The sequence below is a fragment of the Cryptotermes secundus genome, unplaced genomic scaffold, assembly GCF_002891405.2.
Source record: "Cryptotermes secundus unplaced genomic scaffold, Csec_1.0 scaffold247, whole genome shotgun sequence".
Lineage (NCBI taxonomy): Eukaryota > Metazoa > Arthropoda > Insecta > Blattodea > Kalotermitidae > Cryptotermes > Cryptotermes secundus.
Genome location: NW_019740656.1, coordinates 1481012 through 1494174, shown reverse-complemented (window position 1 = coordinate 1494174; position 13163 = coordinate 1481012). Strand labels below are relative to the sequence as shown.

General features: G+C 43.3%; 1 protein-coding gene across 4 annotated transcripts in view; it reads left to right on the top strand.

The window, feature by feature from the left end:
- LOC111872407 (zygotic gap protein knirps) overlaps positions 1-10548 on the top strand; it is a 39903-nt gene extending 29355 nt beyond the window's left edge. For all 4 annotated transcript variants that reach the window (XM_023866272.2, XM_023866269.2, XM_023866273.2 and 1 more), the window contains exons 2-3: positions 242-319; positions 8927-10548. In XM_023866272.2, the coding sequence (XP_023722040.1) occupies positions 242-319; positions 8927-10084 (1236 nt within the window). In that variant the 3' untranslated portion in view covers positions 10085-10548. The remainder of the gene's footprint in view (positions 1-241; positions 320-8926) is intronic.
- The last annotated feature ends 2615 nt before the right edge of the window (positions 10549-13163 follow it).

Here is a 13163-nt window from a genome sequence, read left to right as displayed (position 1 = left end):
GCGCGGCCCTTTATGAGACTTGGTCCTCAATAATTCGTCTGGACAGATTTTAAAGGCTGTGTCTCAAATTTAGTAATTGCAGGAAGATAAATTTCAGTGTATTAATATTTCTCTGGGGTAGTATTATTATTTATTGCTGTTACCTGATTTGTGAGATAGTAATAGCTTTGTATGTCGCCTTGGTGACATGCCCCAAGTGTCCTCAGTCTGTGTGACAAGCGGTGTTGGTGCTTCTTTGCAGATGAACCAGTTGTGTCGGGTGTGCGGGGAACCAGCAGCTGGGTTCCACTTCGGGGCCTTCACGTGTGAGGGGTGCAAGGTGAGTTGGAGCCTCGAAAAGACAGAACTCTTTCGAGAGTCACAGAAATACCTGAGAGCACTTGCATGATATACCATGTTACAAGCCGGAAGGTCGGTGGTTCGATTTCCTATGCGGTCATTGAATTTTTCAATTGACATAATCCTTCCAGCCGCACTATGGGCCCTGGCGTCGACTCAGCCTCTAACAGAAATGAGTACCAGGAATCTTCCTGGGGATAAAGGGCCGCTGGAGCGTGAGGCTCACAACCTCGCCGCCATCTGTGAGTCGATTGTCTAGAAAATGTGTGAGCCTCGACATCTCGGAACCATATGTATACCCACGGCATGTTACAGGGATACTTTTACCTTATCTCACCGCCATCTGTGAGCCGATTGTCTAGAAAATGTGTGAGCCTCGATGTCCCACGACCCTATCGGACACCACGGCCTGTTACAGGGATAACTTTACCTTATCTCACCGTCATCTATGAGCCAATTGTCTAGAATATGTGGGAACCTCGACGTCCCACAACCCTATGGGCCTCCACGGCCTGTTACAGGGATAGCTTTACCTTATCTCACCGCAATCTATGAGCCGATTGTCTAGAAAATGTGTGAGCCCCGATGTCTCACGACCCTATCGGACACTACGGCCTGTTACAAGGCTAACTTTACCTTATCTCACCGCCATCTATGAGCCAATTGTCTAGAAAATGTGGGAACCTCGACGTCTCACAACCCTATGGGTCTCCACGGCCTGTTACAGTGGCAGCTTTACTTTACTTGCATGACATGTCACTGTGTAGGAGTTTGACTCCGTCTCTTACTATTCTCGTGATTATTTTGTCGTTTATGTTGCAGCAGATGCCGAGGTTGTGTAGCGTCTCAAATGGATCTAACAAGATGAAATGTAAATGGATAACAGACGACACTCTTGCGGCAAGTTCTCGAGCCATTATCTGTAATTTACCGTCAGGGACTGAGAAAGGGCACCAAGGATCTCAGTTGAAAAAAATGTGTTCCCATCGGGGATTCAAGCAAATTATCTCCAGAAAGAATTATTGCTGTTTGAACCCGCATTTTTGCCGTTTGTTACAGTGGGAGGACTAACGGTATTTATGAAAATATGCAGATAAATGATGGAGTTTATGAAATATTTAAATAATTTACTGGACTTAACTATGTCTAGGTTCTGACAAGATGTCAGGAAATTCATATATAATTGATGTGATTTATGGAGAATACCGAAATAATTGATATCTGTGAACATTTGCTGTTAATTATGCTGTTCTTTTAATATAGACCGCTAATTCACGAAATTTATAAGTGTACGCATATAAAATATCTATTCCTATAACAGACCATGTGGGCCCATAGGGTTGTGAGACGTACAGGCTCCCACATCTTCTAGATAGTCGGCTCACAGATGGCTGTGAGGTCAGCCTTACCCGCCAGCCGCCCTTTACCCCCCAGGAAGATTCCTGGTACTCATTTCTGTTAGAGGCTGAGTCGACCACACGGCCATAGTGCGGCTGGAAGGATTAGGTCAATTGAAAAATCCTGTAACCTCATTGGGAATCGAACCCGCGGCTTTCTGGCTTGTAGCATACTCGTAGTGTCTCAACCAACTACTCTACCGCGTACCCACACTGTATGCGTGTAGTCTAGATAATTTGGGGGGGGGGGTATGGTAACATGAAATATGAAAATGTGCAGGCATTTACTTAAGTAAATAACAACTCCATCAAGTGTAACCAACTTTAATATAAAAATAAGTACACCTTTACGTGAATAGGCCTTGAGGCATTATGCTACAAGCCTGACAGTCGCGGGTTCGAGTTACGATGAGATGATTTTTTTTCAGTTTATCGAATCCTTCCAGCCTCACTATAACCATGGGGTCGACTCAGCCTCTAACAGAAATGAGTACCGGGAATATTCTTGGGGGTAAAGGGCTGCCAGCGTGTATGCCTAACAATATTACCGTCATCTGTGAGTCTATTGTCTAGAGAAAATATGGGAGCCTCGACGTCTCACAAGCCTATGGGCTCCTCACGGCCTCTTACAGGGATAGCTTTGCTTTCTTACGTGTTTCGGCTGGGCTTGACCATAGCCAGAATATTCTCGAGCACTACGGAGAAATGTTTTCCATGTGTCCTATACCTATGTCTCCATATAGGAATTTTTACCACTACAAACTAAGATTAGATTTAGGTATTATATAGTTGCATTAAGTTTATAAATAAAATTAATATATTAATGTCCTTTAGGATTGGAGAAAGCTCAGTCGGTATAGCTACGGGCTGGAAGAAAACACTGCTCGAGTATTGTTGCGTGGCTGTATATGTTTACCGAGCCGTTGCCTAGAAACGGATGGCATAACCCTGTTGTTCTATTGTTGCGTGAGTGTATTACCTAGCAACGGCTGTTTCTGTGGTTCAACAGTTCTTGCATGGAGCAAATATATGTACACCACAGTACTATTAGCATTCATGGAATGGATAAGGATACCCTGCAGAGAAATGTTGCTCGTTACTACGTAACTTACATTCATGCTACATGTTTAGGTTCAATAATTCGTTGCTATGGCAACCTGGAACTGTATAGTGACGTAGATAAACTTGACACTCACAGAAAGCTTTTACGCATGTAGGAAGACAGCAAATGACATGCATTAATATGTCGGGATATTTGAATGAATTTATGGAATTACCCAGATAATTTTTACGAAAATTATGAAATTATATGCAGATAAAAACTGATGCGGTTTGTGACGATATGATGAGAATTATCGTGAATTAATGAGACGGTTTAAACGAAATGAAGGGATGAGCCCTGAACGACAAGTTGTAACAATGTTCTAACTCTTCCAGATCACACAGTTCTGTGAGTCAGGACAGGAACAAAGGGAAAATTGATAATGTGAAGGGGGTAAAGGAAATTAGAAAAAATAAAATGTAATGAAGAAGGAGAAAGAAGATTATCACGACGAAGTATAGAGTAGAGAAAGGAGAAGGAAATAGAGAAGATAAAAGAGTTAATGTAGAACGACGAAGGAAAATATAAAAAGAAGCGGGATCTGAAAAAGAAAGAGGGAAAAAGGAAAATGAGAAGAGAAGAGAAAGAATATAAAAACAGGTAAATTTTCCTGTGCTTAATTAAACACAACGCCATGAAGACATGCGTTGAGTGGAGTCATACATCCACGTATTCTTGACCGGAATTAGTTGGAGGTGAGTGGTAAGCCCCACGTCCTGGCCGCTTTAACCCCAGTACCTCCGGCAGCATTGGATAGGAGGCAGGATGGGCCTCAGAAGCGGTCTGGGTGCTGTGGAGGGGAGACAGTAGAAAAGCAGGAGTAGAAGAATGAGGAAAGACAAAACCAGAGATAGGAAAGAGGACGACGAATTAGGCAGAAGAAGACGAAGGTGGAGATGAGTGAACCGTATCGTTACTTGGTAAGAGGCTTTCATGGCTATGCTCCTGGGATATAACACCGTGCATTTCTTAGATCCCGACGTTTCGCAGGCACATATCGCTCCATATTCCTGGTACAGGAGTTAGCCAAACTGAGCATGTCACCTGATTCTGCGTCTTTCTTACGTGTCTTAATTTTCGGCCCTAGAAATTTAAGCGATTTGTCTCTCTGAAACGTCGGTCTGTCTCCGAAATATACGGCCCTGTAACCAAGAAAACCGTAAAAATCACTATTTCCTTTAAAGAGCTCCTTGGGCCTGAAGAGGATAATATAATTAGCAACGAAAATTTCACACTCGCTACTCTAACATTAATACGTAAATATTTATTAGATAGGAACAGTTCAGAAAGTTCCAAGAAGCGCGAGCTGTCGCAACTAATGCAACTTGCAAACAAAACTTTTATGGGTCATATCGGAGGCTTAGCCGAGTAGAGTTTGTAACATTTGTTTGTGAATTATTTGCTCCGGCATTTCGGAGAATACAGCATGATTCTAAATTATTGTCGGGGGTTTCCGTAACGCATAATTTTCAAACCGGACGCAACAAAAAAAACTGCGCATGCCCAAGTTGTTTAGCTTTATGTAGTATTGATTCGATCAATAATAAAAAACGTTTTGAGTTACACTTTCATATTCCATAAGAATTTTTATTTTATTTTTTCCTATTTGAAAATGAAAGACCACACAAACCCCAACAACAATTTAGAATCACCGCGCATGCGTGACAAGTCTCTGTACCCACGATGTACGTTTATATTAGAAAATGCGTATAACCAAATTTACGTGCCGATCGGATTGATGTAGCGGTAACGCTCCATGCTCATAACCGGTAGGTGCTGTGTTCGAGTCTCTGTCGGGACACCGACTACCCAGACTGTTTTTGTAATTTCTCTCAGTCCCCGGACATTATGTTGATTAGGTCACGAACGCTTCCTTCTAAATCCTGTGTATTACGTATCGGTTTTCTTGTTCCTCAGTGCAAAATTACCTGAAGTGGAAACCGAAGAGTTTAGCGTAGCGCTAATGGTTTAGGCTTGTATTCGAGAGGTGTTCGGTTTGAACCTCGACGAGATTGACACTGGATATTCTGACTGAGGTATTTCGAAGTTTTCCTCAGTTTCTTCAGGCAAATTCTGGGGATAATATTTCGATTAAATCAAGACCACTTAATTCCAAATACTTTCCAAGTTCATCAGTCGTCCAGTCTCTTGACTCTGTACAGTCTACGCACTGGCACACGTCACAAAACCAATGAGCCACACTGACGGGGTACAGAAGTACAGTGTACGTTAGAAATGATTCCAGACACGTCCAGTTCTTGGATCAAAGCTTTTGACTAAAGTATATTTCACGGATTGGTAAAGTTGTCCCTGTAACAAGCCATGGAGGCCCATAGGTTTGTGAGACGTCGAGGCTCCCACATTTTCTCTAGACAATCGACTCACAGGTGGCGGTAACATTGTCAGCCTTACGTGACGGCCAGGAAGAATCCTGGTATTCATTTCTGTTAGAGGGTGAGTCGACCCCAGTCCCCTCCACGGCCTGTTACAGCGATAAGTTTACGGATGTCAGCTATTGTCTTCTTGAATGTCTCGGAAGTTAGGCACCAACCTTTCGCATGAATATGCTGCCTACATCTTCGGATTAGAGCATTTCTTTTGTAGTGAATTTAGAGACAGCTCGTTTGTCCAACTCGCTGGCATCACTCTACCAGACTACATGGTGTCACATCCCAGAAGACCGTAATTTTTATATTCACAATCCTGTGGACACCACATCCACGCTTCCAGTGGTTATGGTACTAAGTACATTCGAATTCGAAAAGTCCAGTTGTCATTCCAGGTGCTAGAAGTTGAAGTGCTGCAATTTATTCACAACTACTGTTACCTTGTTCTGAAGATATAAAAGGATTTTTATGAAATCACCTTGCTCTCTGTCTGTCCGTCTCTCTGTGTATCCCTTCTATAAGTAGGCTATTAGTTCTTCTTAGAACTTGTTGTTAAATATGATTTAGAAGAATTTCAGGCTTCGAAGCACGAGAAAACCCCGCGGCAGATCAGCGCAGACCGCTGGCGAGGAAGCGTTACGTTACATAAGCGCGAAGGCTCACAGCGCATGTCACATAGGGCAGCACACACCTGCCTGGAATAGAATACGTTTACTGTGATGATGTCACCATTATGTAACCAGATAGTGGCGCCAACCTGTGACCAATTCAAGAAACACTTTTACGTGAAAGAGGTGAATAAGGGTTTGTAATCCATGTAAGAAGCAAAAAGACGTTTCTGCAGTTTCGGAAACAGAGGGACAGACACGGCAAAAGAAGAACACCTTAATGCTATGAAGAAATATGGAGGAGTAGAGGTATAATTCTACTATATGAAGGTGGTCAGCTTCACGCTGCGTCTACTTTGCTGCCAGGGAATGAGTTCCAAATATTCGTTGGATATGAGGCTGGGTGGGCCCCAGAGCCGTTCTGGAAACCGCGTATAAGGGAGGGAAAGCCTCGGGTTTCTTGGATCTGAGGAGGCGGCGTATTCGTGCTCTGCGTGGGGTTCGAACTCGCGATCAAGACACCGGGAACTAGAGTGAGGTATGAAGGTAGCGCAGCCCGACTTGGCCTGAAGAGCGTCTGAGTCTTCCACCTTCGTCCGCACTCACAAAGGAAGCGGCTGTTCGTATCGAAACAGGTAGCCTTTGAGATTAAGGTCCGACATTCTGGTGCAAGGTCGTGGCCTTGCGTGTACAACGGAGATAACAATGTTTATCGGGACAGGTTTCCGCAGCGGTCGGTCTGTTCGGCCTAAATTTCGGCAGGGGCACCGGATATCCTGACTGATAGTTTTTGGTGGTTTTCCCCAGTACCTGTAGACAAATTCTGGAATAGAATTCCGATTATGCAACAATCAGTTCCTTCTAAATCCTTGTCATTTCCTTATTGATGACTCTTCCTACCTTTCGAGGTTATACTCGTATACTGTATAGTTTAGCTTCTGACAATATCGCGAAACGACCCACAAAAAATAGCTTTTTAACACTTTTAAGGGCGAATTTCCTTTAAATTATGTTTCAGATTATAATAAAACAAAGTTGATGCCGATTTTCTTATGTTTTGGTGCCGTCAGATACAGAGAAATCGCATCGGGACAAGTTCTCTCAGAGACGTAAATCACAACATTTTGTTTCTTGTAGGATTTGAGGTTCTGACACCGGTGGTTATGAGGAATTATATCTTCTGTGATATAACGCCTCGTTGGACGTCGAAAGTGAATAGACGTTTTGGAAGAACATATTCAGGATCCGAGAAAAAACCAAACAAGAAACCAACAGCGTGATGCAAGTAGCAATCAGAGTTCCGTTGACTTTCAATGGCTTACAATGCGTTATACCCAGAAGAGAGAACTGTTCATTTTTTCTTAATTTTATATTCAACTGCCTATGAGATTGTGCTTCTTGCGAGGAATTAAATAATTTCAAGCATCCTGGAAATTGTGTACGACTTCTTAGCATTAAGTAATCCTAATTATGTTTTCGCAATGTATTCGTTGGTTTCACATGGTTCTCAAAATAAAAGCGATTATTTCCCTAAACCGGTTGGTCAGTGTAGCGGGCGCAGTGTGCTTTCTGTGAGGCAAACACAAAATATTTAAAATATTATAATACGAACTCGAAATTTCAGAGGGTTGAAGAATTTGTATTTATTGTTTATTTTCTGTAGGAGGAAAATCTGTAGCCACAGTAAACGCAAATAAATAGGAATACTGGTACTAATAAAGTGAAAGTTTTGCGATCCGGCATTCTCTCGTTCCCTAAGTGAAATTAAGTGACTCTCTTCTGGCTTAGACCCTTACTGGCGCAATGGAATTCCAAAAAGGCGCTGTCCATTAACTTCCTGCACAAATTTGGACGTTCGATCTATTTTTCTTATGTCTCTGCTGATGTTTTTACTTAATGCTGCATTTCTTTGCCGTTGACTAGCAGTGGCGACACTGAGTGTCGTCACGTGCCTCTGTACGAATATTCGTTGAAAGGTGATCTCCCGCTGCACCCCTTAGTTTGGTTTCTACCGATGACAATGTTCTGCCATACTTATCTTATGGTTTTCTATCGAACCATGAATTATCGAATTTCCTTCTGGTTGTTCTTATTGAGCCATGATCTACAGAGTGGCCCATAAGCCCCACAGTCATAGGTTATAACAGTCTGTACAGAGGATTGTCATGCATGCAGTGAGATCACACAGCAAAATATTACTCCCCTCTGCTGGACAAGCAGGAGTGTGTAGTAGATATGTTGAACATACTCGTATATTCTGCAGGAGCTGAGTTAAATTACTGAAACTTATGCAACATTCGGTATTGGTTCCACTAAAAAGGTTTACCCCCAAATCCTCACGTATGAGTTTATCGAAATATGTTTTTCGGTAAACTCCTTCAGACGGATTTGTGCCGAATTATTTTATGATTTCCAGAAAAAGCGGCAGGTTGCGTTGAACAGTTTTTTCATGTAAGCGCCATGGTCTAGTTTCTGTTGAACGTTGATCTAGAGCTCATGCCCTAGGGAGGGATTTATTGAATAGAGATCTCCAGCATATACCGGAAGACGGGTTTCTGTTGAACGGTAATCTCAATCATACTCCGTGAAATGTGTTTCTATTGAACAGAGGCCTCTGGGATATACCGTAAAGGGGATTTTATGAACAGTGATCTCCATTATACTCCATGAAACGGGTTTCTCTTGAACAGAGGCCTCTAGTATATACCGTAAAGGGGGTTTTATGAACAGTAATCTCCATTATACTCCAGAAATGGGTTTCTATTGAACAGAGGCCTCCAGGATATACCGCAAGGCGGGTTTCTGTTAAACAATGATCTCAATTACACGCCCTGGAACCGGTTTCTCTTGAACAGAGGCCTCCAGGATATACCGTAAGGGGGGTTTTATGAACGGTGATCTCCAGTATGCGCCGTGAAACGGGTTTCTGTTGAACAGAGATCTAGAGCGTATTTAGTAAGGCGGGTTTCTATTGAACAGTGATCTGCAGTACAAGACACAGGACGGATTTCTTTGGGTCTCGCTTGCATGATGCAATCACAGAAACCGTTCAGTTACAGTGGGAAGTATAATCACGGGTCTTGTCTGTTTCAGTCCTTCTTCGGCAGGACGTACAACAACACGAGCTCCATCTCGGAGTGCAAGAACAACGGAGAGTGCGTCATCAACAAGAAGAACAGGACATCGTGTAAGGCGTGCCGGCTCAGGAAGTGTCTCATGGTCGGCATGTCGAAGAGCGGTTCTCGGTACGGGAGACGCTCCAACTGGTTCAAGATCCACTGTCTGCTCCAGGAGCAGCAGCAGCAACAACAGCAGGCAGGTAACAACCCCGCACTTCGTGAACCCTTGAACACCAAGAACAGCAAAATGTTGCCTCTGTGGGAAGGACTGGCACCGCATTTCCATGACACCAAACAACAGCTACATCTGCCAAGTGCGGTGGATGTTGACAACAACAACACTGGCACTCCCAAGAACTTCTTGGACAGCAAGTCCAGGTCACTACAATCGGGACATCTGTTGCCTGTAAGAACCCTCGCAGGGACACCGCACCCAGGGTACGCAGGCGAGGCGGCAGCTGCGCTGTGGGCCGCCAGAAACAGTCTGCTACCCTTACAGGTTACATCTCACCACCATGCCACGTCTATTCCGCCTCTCCCCGTGCCTTTCCTAACGTCACCTTTCCTTCACAGTACAGGGTTTCATCATCCTCACCACGGCGGACCTCCTAGCTCCAGAAATTTCTTATTACCTTTTGTGCAATCTATGGCAACTTCTCCGAAACATCATGTCTCGGAGCGTCTCGCTTCCCCTGCCACTTCTTCTTCAACATCGACGCCTTCATCTTCGCATTCGCCGTCTCCGATCCGAGATGGGAAGGTTGTGCAGAACGCGGCGGACGTCACGAAGCCCGAGCAGAGATTCGGACATTCCGAAGAGCCGAGATCTGCAGCATACGAGAAGTCAGTAGCGTTACTCCAGTCCCTGGGGCCCGTCCAGGATCAACCTATCGACCTCTCTGTAAGAAGTGGACCTCACAATAAGACAATAAAACACAGAAGAAGAAAAAGTTCATCTGAGGACACTCCCGAAGAAGAGGGTGAAGTTGGTGGTGGCAGTGATGGTGGTGTCGAATCATGTGATGATGACAGGGGTGAGGAAGGAGAAAACGAACCTTTGAAGGAGAGGGGTGGAGATTCAGAGAATAGGAAACCAATTTCTACCCCTCTTGACCTTACAACCAAAACGTGACAGGCCAGTAAACTACATGAATACTTTAACGATGTGTAGGTACGATTGTAAAATGTCTTTAGACTGAATAAGCAGATTTTGTCTGTCTTGCAGACCAAACCAGATCAAGTGGCACTCCCTTTGCAGCTTTGCTCTCTCACAGATGCTGACACGGTTTTATTTCTCAAATGATTGTATGACCATGACGATATTTTGATGACATGGAATGTTGTGATTACAAATTCCAGGAATTTCTGCCATATTTTTATTCAGAAATAAATATATCACCATTCCAAATTAATTCCTGTTACGACGGTTTCATTTAAAAGCAATATTCTTGCTCAAGAGGAGACAGTTGCAAAGTAACTCCGGTCCTCTGTGGACATAAACAGCGCTGAATAACACACCAGACCTTATTTCAGTATTTTCTCACTAGAGTTAAAAAGGTAAAGCTATCCATGTGACAGGCCGTGGAGGCCCATAGGGTTGTGAGATGTTGAGGTTCCCACATTATCTAGACAATCGGCTCACAGATGGCGGTAAGGTTGTCAGCCTTACGCGCCAGCCGCCCTTTACTCCCAAGAACAATCCTGGTACTCATTTCTGTTAGAGGCTGAGTCGGCCCAGGGTCATAGTGCGACTGGAAGGATTAGGTAAATTGAAAAAGAAAATCCAGCTCATCGGGATTCGATCCCGCGACCTTCCGGCTTGTAGCGTAGTACCTGAACCAATTACGCTACCGCGTGCCCCTCACTAGAGTTGACATCTTGAGACTGGAATAACCTTCATAGTGAGGAGCTTCAAAACTGTATTCATCGCTAGGTATTATTAGGATTGTCAGCTCAGGGTAGAAGAAATGAACGGGGCATGTAGCACGCAAACCAGATGTGGAAATTATATATAATATTTTAATGGGAGAGAGTGAATAGAGGAGACCACTTGCGAAACTTAGTCGCAGACGGGAGGAGAGTAAGGGAGCGGATATTTCAGAAATAAGACGGGAGGGCGTGGGGTGAACTCACCCGAACCACAATAGGGACCAGTTTCTGGATGTTGTGAACACGGTATTTTTGTTAGTTTGAAATAATACAATTTCCATTAAATAAAATATAAGTATTACAATTGCCGTTTCGGTTGTTTAACGACACTTTTGGCACCGATGTAGTGTCTGATGACAGAAGGACTGAAGGAAGCTGTTATGGCTTAATAGAGGTACTATCCCAGAATCTTTCTGTAGTGACTGAGGATAACCACGAAGAGCCTCACTCAGGAGAGTCGGTGGTATAGTGCCCGAGATCTGAACCAGGCACATGTTCGGCTGCCCGGTATTGACGCTCTCTGAAGGAGAGACATGGACCAACACTCAGCTAAACAGTTTAACGTAAGACGCAATCTCCAAGTGCTCTCAACGTGAGGTTCATTCGTATTTACGTACAAAGCACACGGGTTCATGTCCCGGACAGATAAATCGGATTACAAGTATAGGAATAAATTAATTGTAGTCACATGAAGAAAATATTGCAGAAAGCGTTCATCGTCCCCCTTTCCCTTGCTTCTGCATTATCTGATTTTATATTCATCTAAAACAAAATTACGTATTTTTTTACGTTGTTTTACGTTGTTTTTTTTAATAAATCCTATTTCATATTGTAGCTTGTATCGTGAAGTTGGCGGTTATATTGGACTCGTTTCTAGGCAACGGCTTGGTAAACACTTCCGCGCGGCAAAGGTTACACATTCAATGGGGGAAACGAGATGTTGTCTAAGCGGTCCGTGCGGATGAGTTATAGAGAAGAGAATTGGAGCAATGTGTAGAGTTGATACACTGATATATTGGGTTTTTGGACTTTATCCATCGTCCTGGTAAAAGAGTCCAAAAACCCAATATATCAGTGTGTTATACACCATCGTCAGAATCCTATAGTAACTACTTGTAGACTTGATGTTCTGCAAGGGACTTGAGCACTGAAGCAGAGGACTAGCAATTCTTTTACCAGTAAATGTCTAGTGAAGACACTACAGAGCAGTAGCCATTGTTAGAAACCGTTACCAGTAAACGTCTAGTACAAGGCTGGAAAAGACGTAGTTTGTAGTGATTTGTTAAGCGTGGAAATCAGAGATAATGTTATGGTTGTTTGTAGTTACGACCTGAAAGTTGTCAATAAATCTATTCACCAAATCCAAACCCCGGCTATAGTCACGCATATGCGTAAAAATATGAACGTCTTCTAATTTGATGGAGTAGGCTCTCTGGGTTGTTTACATTTATAATTAATTGTGAAATATGGATCTTGTAGACAGTCGGTAGGACTCAAACGGGGAACCAGCCCGTCATGAGGTCGCTACCTACACAGGACAACACAAACACAGATAAAACGCAGACAGACATCCGTGCCTCAAGTGGGATTCGAATTCATGTGAAGCTCTCTTCAATTGTTCCTGTTCCAGGCGCAATATGCCACGAACCATTAAGTTCCTATTGAACTAGTGAGAATGCATGCCTTGTCGCGTCTAGTTGGGCTGGTTTCAGTTCACAAATCCATAATTTCTAGAACTTCTCTCTCTAACGACTGCTTCTAACCTTTCTAAGGTCCTCACGTTTCATAATAACCTTATCAGAAATGCGAGAGAACGAAGTGTGAGAACTTTCTCGCAAAGTGATGCTTTATCTATTCCACTCTCAGTCCGCTCTTCCCATGCATTTCCCCATCATTCATACAAGGGACCTTGCTATGAAACTGATATCTAGAAGGGCACGATGAGCTGGACATGTAGATAGAACGTGGAGAACAATAAAGCATATAGAATTTTTATGGGAAGCTGTTTGTAAAATGTTCACTTGGGGGGACTTAATAAAAATGTATGGATCTTAGGGAGATAGATTGTGACGATGACATTTGGACTGAACTGGCTCTGAATCGTTTTCAGAGGCGAGCTTTCGTATTAAAATCGTTGAAATTCCGGTTATCCTAGCCCAGTGTCAGTTATGAACATATCTCTTGTTTTGAGGTCATTGATTTTAGTTCATTCAACTAGAAATGAAAATGTATTTTTCCTTTTTGAAAGAAAAATCTGTTAATTGGCTCTTTCAGTTAACGAC